General features: G+C 39.8%; 1 protein-coding gene across 1 annotated transcript; it reads right to left on the reverse strand.

Annotated features, from left to right (window-relative positions):
- Positions 1 to 1,341: 1,341 nt before the first annotated feature.
- LOC141400510 (uncharacterized) lies at positions 1,342 to 6,795 on the reverse strand. Its single transcript, XM_073979710.1, has 3 exons — positions 5,946 to 6,795; positions 3,669 to 4,904; positions 1,342 to 2,534 (listed from the first exon to the last, which is right to left on the reverse strand). Exons 1-3 carry the CDS (start codon positions 6,793 to 6,795, stop codon positions 1,342 to 1,344), a joined length of 3,279 nt encoding a protein of 1,092 aa, XP_073835811.1.
- Positions 6,796 to 8,819: the final 2,024 nt, after the last annotated feature.

An 8,819-nucleotide genomic window follows, 5' to 3' on the forward strand; every position in this document is an offset into this window, starting at 1 on the left:
CATCTTCGGTGAACTTTTGTATTGGGAAAGTCATCTCCGGTGAACTTTTGTATGGGAAAAGTCATCTCCGGTGAACTTTTGTATTGGGAAAGTCATCTCCGGTGAACTTTTGTATTGGGAAAGTCATCTCCGGTGAACTTTTGTATGGGAAAAGTCATCTCCGGTGAACTTTTGTATGGGAAAAGTCATCTCCGGTGAACTTTTGTATGGGAAAAGTCATCTCCGGTGAACTTTTGTATTGGGAAAGTCATGCCCGGTGAACTTTTGTATTGGGAAAGTCATGCCCGGTGAACTTTTATATTGGGAAAGTCATCTCCGGTGAACTTTTGTATTGGGAAAGTCATCTCCGGTGAACTTTTGTATGGGAAAAGTCATCTCCGGTGAACTTTTGTATTGGGAAAGTCATCTCCGGTGAACTTTTGTATGGGAAAGTCATCTCCGGTGAACTTTTGTATGGGAAAAGTCATCTCCGGTGAACTTTTGTATGGGAAAAGTCATCTCCGGTGAACTTTTGTATTGGGAAAGTCATCTCCTGTGAACTTTTGTATTGGGAAAGTCATCTCCGGTGAACTTTTGTATGGGAAAAGTCATCTCCGGTGAACTTTTGTATTGGGAAAGTCATCTCCGGTGAACTTTTGTATTGGGAAAGTCATGCCCGGTGAACTTTTGTATTGGGAAAGTCATGCCCGGTGAACTTTTGTATTGGGAAAGTCATGCCCGGTGAACTTTTGTATTGGGAAAGTCGTGCCCGGTGATCTTTTGTATTGGGAAAGTCATTGTTGCGGCACGGGTTAATATGAGCCGGCTTTTAAATAAAAGAACAAAATTTCTAAGAGCACTCCGTGTGCAAATATTTCACTTTATTTTACAAATTAATAAAATTAGCAAAGAGAGTGAGCGAGCGAGCGCTTTAAAACAATTTTGTCTTTGACCGTGCCTTTTTACCGACTAAATTTACAAAGTTAATAATCTATGCTTATTTCTGTCGTTGGGCATTTTGTCTACGTGACACATAAACAAGGACCGTTACTTCTCCTTGAAAGATCAAAAAACAATAACAAATACATACGGTCAAAGAGGAATAGAAAAAAGTAGAAGTATATAAAAATATAAATATGTGTGTTTTTACATAAGATGAAATTTACTCTAAATTGAAAGTATGTACATATTCGCAAATTAGAATTCTTGGGGAAGATATCCCCATTCAAATAAATGACTCAAATGAAAATTAATAAAATAAAAAATAATCAAAATAAAATTTAATGTAATTGAAATTTATGACACCAAGTAGGTAAACGGCGGCAACATTCCCCTCCTCGTAAATGAGCTCCTGGGACGATTTTACTGGTCAATAATGCCGACGTCTAATTTTGCTAACTTGGCTGTTGGTCGTTGGAAGACACCGTGCTGGGTACGAACAGTTGCTTGACGTACTTGCCCATCTTTGGCTATTATGGTGTTGATTATTTTGCCTTTTGGCCAGCAATGTCTTGGCAGGTTCTCGTCGATGATGATTACGATATCACCAACTTTTAGTGGTTCTGTTTTCTGGAACCATTTTCCTCTTCTGGTTAAAGTTGGCATGTACTCTTTTACCCAACGACGCCAAAATTGGTCGGAGAATTGTTGAGTTTGTCGCCATCGTAGACGCAGGTCGACTGTTTCGGTGACTATGGGCTTGTAGCCGCTGGATGAACCCAATAACAGGTGGTTCGGTGTGAGTGCCTCGTCGTCACATGACTCCAGAGAAACGAATGTGAGTGGTCTGGAGTTAATTATGAATTCGGCCTCTGCCATGGCGTTTCTTAAAGTTTCATCATTAAAGTTTGCGTTTGGACAAATGGTGTATACTGTTGTTTTCACGGATCGGACGAGTCTTTCCCAGGCTCCACCCATGTGGGGAGCTGCAGGTGGATTAAATTTCCACTTGATGTGGTCGAGCATAGAGGCTGTATCCTTCAGATCGAAAGCTTTGGATTCGGGTGAGAATATTTTCGCTGTAGCCTTAAAATTTGTCCCGTTATCAGTGTAGATCTCGTTGGGAATCCCTCTTCGAGCAATGAAATTGTTAATGCACATAACACATGAACTGGTATCAAGGCTGTAGGCAATTTCGATGTGCACTGCACGAACTGTAAGACAGGTAAAAAGCACACCCCATCTTTTCTCCTTTCTTCTGCCCACAGTAACGTATAGTGGTCCAAAGTAGTCAATGCCGACATACGTAAATGGTCGCTCGAAGCTGGCTAGCCTTGCTTTAGGCAGTGTAGACATTTGTGGCATAACCGGGTTGGCTGATAAATTCTTGCAATGTTGACAGGATCGACGTATGCTTTTGTACAGAACGCGAAGTTTGGGTATGTAATATTGACTTTTGATGTTGTTGATGACGGTCTCATGCGATATGTGGTGAAAGTTCTCATGTACATAGCGAACTAACAGGACGGTAACATGGTGCATGGTAGGCAATATTATTGTATCTTGGTGATTTAGATATAATACCCGGCCCCTGGCCCTTAATATGCCCTCGTCATCTAGAAAGATATTACAGGAAATTAGTTTACTGCTTTTTTCAATACTCTTACCCTTTTTTAAACTACAAATTTCTCCAAGATATTCGCTCTCCTGAGCTTGTCGGAAGAGAAAAACCTTCGCTTGTTGTATCATCTCAAAGGAAATATCTTTTGGTGGTTCCCTTCCTTTACATCTCGATTTTAATCTGCTCACGTAGAGTATAAATGTAGCTACTGCTCGGTAGAGTTTTCTCCAGTTGGAAAAATATTCCAAATTAAATTGTTTGCTTTTGTTTATAATAAATACTTGGTGTCTCATTTCCTCCTGTCCGCATTCACCCACATTGGTACAAGTTGGCCATGTTGATTTATTTTCATGAAGAAATTTAGGCCCCGAGAACCACATAGCAGCATCCCAGCGCGTTTGGTATTTCGTTGCTAGATCTGCAGGATTCATTTTGGAGGGAACCCATCGCCATTGTGTCACCTCAGTCGTCTCCAAGATTTCTCCAACACGATGCATGACGAATTGTTGAAACTTTTTGGGGTCCATTCGAAGCCACTGCAACACAGTCTTGGAATCCGTCCAGAAGTATTTTGATGTAAAATTAATACGTTTAATATTTATGACTTTGTTGGCTAGTCTAACACCCGCAATAGCAGCTTGAAGCTCCAGTCTTGGTATTGACATTGGTTTTATCGGAGCAACTTTGGATTTGCCAATAACGATAGTGACGTCACATCCACCCTGGTACGCAACCCGTAAATAGCACACTGCTGCGTAAGCGTCTTCGCCTGCGTCGACGAATGTGTGCAGTTCAACTTCGGTCGCTTCATTTATATGTGGAGAGTAACATCGGGAAATTTCAATTGACGATATGTAGTCGATAGCTGTTTTCCATTTCTGCCATTTGACGTGTAAAGGGTTGCAGATTTCATCATCCCAGTCAATTCCAGATCGCCAGACTTCCTGAAGAAGGATTTTCAATGTGGTCGTGTAGCATGATATCAACCCCAGCGGATCGAAAATTGACATCAGCACCTGTAGTAGTTCTCTTTTTGTGGGAATTAATTCGCTGGCAAACAGATCGCGACGAAGTCTGGCAAATCTGAAAATATATACAAACGAGTCTTTGTTAGGGTCCCAATACATACCAAGAACCTTTTCAGTTTCAGCAAGATCTCGTGGCTTCTGATCTTTTGATGAATCATCCTGTAGATGGCTGATGACTGCATTGCTGTTTGACGCCCAATTTCGGATATGAAATCCTCCAGCGGAATGAATATATTGTACTTGTGACGCTAATTCGATCGCCTGTTCATCATCGTTGACGCTATCGATGAAATCATCCACATAGTGATATTGTTGTATGGCTTCGACGGCTCGTGGAAACTCGTTCTTAAATTGCTCAGCATTGAAGTCTCGTACATAATGTGCAATGCATGGTGCACAGCATATTCCAAAGGTAAGCGCTCTCATTACATAAATACTCGGCTTCTCAGGATTATCGTTTTCATCGCACCATAAAAATCTCTGTGCATGCATGTCTTCTTTCCTAACGTTGATTCGATGGAACATTTCGGCGATATCTCCACAAATTGCAATTTTTCCTACGCGGAAACTCAGCAAAATATCAACCAATGATTTTAACAAGTCTGGTCCACAGTGTATAAAGTCATTGAGACAAACTCCATTAGATTTTGCTGCGCCATCCCAAACCATTCGAATTTTACCCGGTTTGTTGGGGTTGAGTGTTATAAATGTTGGCAGGTACCATACGGGATTACCATTGTTACTTATCTCTTCATCAGATAATTTTCTTGCATATCCCTTTTTCAGCAAGTTGTTGATTTGTTCTTGGAGAACATCCCGAAGATTTGTATCTTTCTGAAATTTCTTTTGTAGACACGTAAGACGTTTACGGGCATTGTTGTAACTCTCTGGCAGTTGTTTCACATTATACTTCCACAATAAACCCACTTCATAACGGCCGTCCACATTCTGACACGAAGTCTTCAAAATATTCATTGACATGGAGTCCTGCGCGGAAACTACGGTTTTCACCGATGAATCTTCAAGATTAAAATTTTCTTTCACCATTTGATGCAGCTCATTGTATTTTTCTTGACAGTCACAATGATGTATATTAAGCCACGAACCTGGACGGTAGCAATCGTTGGGCCCCTGAATTGTCCAACCTAACCGCGTTTTTGTGGCAATAGGTTGATTCCACAAACCTTCCCGTATCTTTAGTGGCACTGCGAGCTTCCAATTATCTGCTCCAATTAAAATTGTTGGTTTAACATTTGTATAAGATTCTATTGGGAGACCAGCCAGATATTTGTATTTTGATACCAATTCCTCCATTTCCAACGACTGTGTGGGTAAATCTAAACCGTCAACAGTATGAACACTATTTAAAAAGAACTTTGCACCATTTTTAGAATTTGCAATAGAAATCGAAGCTTTTCTTGATGTATTTTCTTGGCGAGATGTATCTCCCGTCCATTTTAGGCAAAGTGGCTCTTCAACACCTTCGAGATCAAGTAGATCAAAAACGTCTCTTTCAATCAACGTTACAGAGGAACCCTCGTCGAGAAAGGCATATGTGTCTATGAACCCTTTTTTCTTCAAAAGGCGCACCGGTAGAATTCTAAAAAATGAACTTCGATTTTGCTCTTTAGTGGAATGAGAATTAATTGTTTCACTGGTAGTGTTGGCTGCCGAAATAGCTCTGCTTTGTCCTGAAGACGTTTGTTGTTGGTCCACGTATTTGTGGAGCAATCTATGGTGCTTGGCAACACAACCATCAATTCCGCATTCTTTATTAATGAAACATTTACGGCGGTGCCTATTTAAACATTGCCGGCATAAATTGTGTGTCTTCACCAACTTCCACTTTTGATCCAATGAGAGTTTCTTAAATTCACTGCATACAGAAACTTTGTGATCATTGCTTCTGCAAGAAAAACACACTATTTTGCTTTGTTGTACGTCTTCTGCATGTGTATTCACTGGAGCGCTTCTTGATGATGGAATTGTTGATACGACTGTACTGGCGGCATCTGCAATTTGGAAAATCCAATCACTAAATAATTTCACGATTGGAATCCGATCGTCCTTAGGATGTGTAGCCCAATTTAATTTATACTGACTGTTCAGTTTATCCAATAACTCCTTCACCAACATGGGGTTGTTCAGATGAGAGTCTAACTTGCATGCCTCCATGGTAGAACAAATATTTTTTACGCATAGTGCAAATTCGATTATACCCTCTAATTTATCCTTCGGGGGAGGAAATTTCTTCGCTTTTTCTATAACTCGTTCAAGAATATGCTCCGGCCGTCCAAAATACATTCTTAAAGTTTGAATAATTTCCGGCACCATTGCAGGCAGCATAAGTTTACTTCTCACTAGCTCCTTGGCCTTACCTTTGAGACAAGATTGTAGCCGTATTAAATTCTCTGCGTGAGAGTAACCGGCTACCGCAGTACTATTTTCAAAACTGCTTATGAAAAGTGGCCATTCTTCCGGGTCTCCATGGAAATGCGGTAGATCACGAGGAATTGAATGCCTTGCTGCAAGTTGAGATGGAGTTGGACCAGAAAAAATGTTCCAAGATGACGTCATATTAAACGAGTTTTGATGGGGCTGTTCTTGTTGACTACATTGAGAAAGAATCTGATATTTTCTTTCTAAAAACTCTTGCTGCATACGCTGCTGTTCTTCCAACATTTTAAGCTGCAAATCCACTTGTAGTGTAACGTTGTTATTTTGTTGGCTTGAAACCGGTTTTGGTTGATTTATGTTTGATGTGGACGAATGTGTGCCCGTGATTGCAGATGAATTCACTGGTACTAGCGAAGAGGGAACCGTATTTGTTCTATTGTCTTTCGCTTTACCTTGAAACAAAGTGTTCGTTGGCCTATTCACGGATGTCGATGCTGTAGAAGCTGTTGGAATTCTTCCGCCGGTTCCACTTGTGGTCTTACTTGCCATTTGCAGTAACTCCCCTGCATTTGTTGGGGACGATGTCGCTTGCGGCACATTCAGCAAACCTATGGTATTCGCTGCGGACTGATTTTCCTCCATGGATGTTGTCTCCTTATTGAGGTTACATCCGTCACAACTCCAACTCACCTCGGATACACCACTGTTGACGCCAACACAATTAAAATGATACCACTTATCACATTTATCACACTGTACCATGTCATCATTGTCCACTTCATTACACTTGTTGCAATTAAAATTGCTTTTTAATCCTTCTTGGTGGGACATTGTGTAATTTTATTCCAATTATTTTCAATATTAAAAAATGTTGGTCTTCTTGACTCTTTTAATTTGTATTTTGTTTGTTTGTTCACGAAGAACTTTTGTTTCTTATAAATATGAAACGCACAATTATTTGTTGTTTATTCGCGCGAAGCGTAGTAGCGAATTATAATTTTCTTTATTTTATTGTTGTTCACCCACGAAGATATTAAATTTGTTTTATTTAAAACTTCATAAAAATTGTTTTAAAGAATGTTGCGGCACGGGTTAATATGAGCCGGCTTTTAAATAAAAGAACAAAATTTCTAAGAGCACTCCGTGTGCAAATATTTCACTTTATTTTACAAATTAATAAAATTAGCAAAGAGAGTGAGCGAGCGAGCGCTTTAAAACAATTTTGTCTTTGACCGTGCCTTTTTACCGACTAAATTTACAAAGTTAATAATCTATGCTTATTTCTGTCGTTGGGCATTTTGTCTACGTGACACATAAACAAGGACCGTTACTTCTCCTTGAAAGATCAAAAAACAATAACAAATACATACGGTCAAAGAGGAATAGAAAAAAGTAGAAGTATATAAAAATATAAATATGTGTGTTTTTACATAAGATGAAATTTACTCTAAATTGAAAGTATGTACATATTCGCAAATTAGAATTCTTGGGGAAGATATCCCCATTCAAATAAATGACTCAAATGAAAATTAATAAAATAAAAAATAATCAAAATAAAATTTAATGTAATTGAAATTTATGACACCAAGTAGGTAAACGGCGGCAACAGTCATCTCCGGTGAACTTTCGTATGGGAAAAGTCATCTCCGGTGAACTTTTGTATTGGGAAAGTCGTGCCCGGTGAACTTTTGTATTGGGAAAGTCATGCCCGGTGAACTTTTATATTGGGAAAGTCATCTCCGGTGAACTTTTGTATTGGGAAAGTCATCTCCGGTGAACTTTTGTATGGGAAAAGTCATCTCCGGTGAACTTTTGTATTGGGAAAGTCATGACCGGTGAACTTTTGTATTGGGAAAGTCATGCCCGGTGAACTTTTGTATTGGGAAAGTCATGCCCGATGAACTTTTGTATTGGGAAAGTCATCTCCGGTGAACTTTTGTATTGGGAAAGTCATCTCCGGTGAACTTTTGTATGGGAAAAGTCATCTCCGGTGAACTTTTGTATTGGGAAAGTCATCTCCGGTGAACTTTTGTATTGGGAAAGTCATCTCCGGTGAACTTTTGTATTGGGAAAGTCATCTCCGGTGAACTTTTGTATTGGGAAGGTCATCTCCGGTGAACTTTTGTATGGGAAAAGTCATCTCCGGTGAACTTTTGTATTGGGAAAGTCATCTCCGGTGATCTTTTGTATGGCAAAAGTCATCTCCGGTGAACTTTTGTATTGGGAAAGTCATCTCCGGTGAACTTTTGTATTGGGAAAGTCATCTCCGGTGAACTTTTGTATGGGAAAAGTCATCTCCGGTGAACTTTTGTATTGGGAAAGTCATCTCCGGTGAACTTTTGTATTGGGAAAGTCATCTCCGGTGAACTTTTGTATGGGAAAAGTCATCTCCGGTGAAATTTTGTATTGGGAAAGTCATCTCCGGTGAACTTTTGTATTGGGAAAGTCATCTCCGGTGAACTTTTGTATGGGAAAAGTCATCTCCGGTGAACTTTTGTATGGGAAAAGTCATCTCCGGTGAACTTTTGTATTTGGAAAGTCATCTCCGGTGAACTTTTGTATGGGAAAAGTCATCTCCGGTGAACTTTTGTATTGGGAAAGTCATCTTCGGTGAACTTTTGTATTGGGAAAGTCATCTCCGGTGAACTTTTGTATGGGAAAAGTCATCTCCGGTGAACTTTTGTATTGGGAAAGTCATCTCCGGTGAACTTTTGTATTGGGAAAGTCATCTCCGGTGAACTTTTGTAATGGAAAAGTCATCTCCGGTGAACTTTTGTATGGGAAAAGTCATCTCCGGTGAACTTTTGTATGGGAAAAGTCATCTCCGGTGAACTTTTGTATTGGGAAAGTCATGC

The sequence above is a fragment of the Musca autumnalis genome, unplaced genomic scaffold (genome assembly GCF_047663935.1).
Source record: "Musca autumnalis isolate F117 unplaced genomic scaffold, ASM4766393v1 scaffold_317, whole genome shotgun sequence".
Classification (NCBI taxonomy): domain Eukaryota; kingdom Metazoa; phylum Arthropoda; class Insecta; order Diptera; family Muscidae; genus Musca; species Musca autumnalis.

Bases quoted from the DNA above. Each gene is read 5' to 3' on its own strand.
- LOC141400510 (XM_073979710.1), bottom strand. From the start codon at position 6,795: ATGTCCCACCAAGAAGGATTAAAAAGCAATTTTAATTGCAACAAGTGT. The intron at 4,905-5,945 runs GTAAGGCCAAGG...TTGACGGTTTAG, and splicing joins GCTACAATCTTGTCTCAAAG to ATTTACCCACACAGTCGTTG. The intron at 2,535-3,668 runs GTATGTATTGGG...ATATCTTTCTAG, and splicing joins TGAAACTGAAAAGGTTCTTG to ATGACGAGGGCATATTAAGG.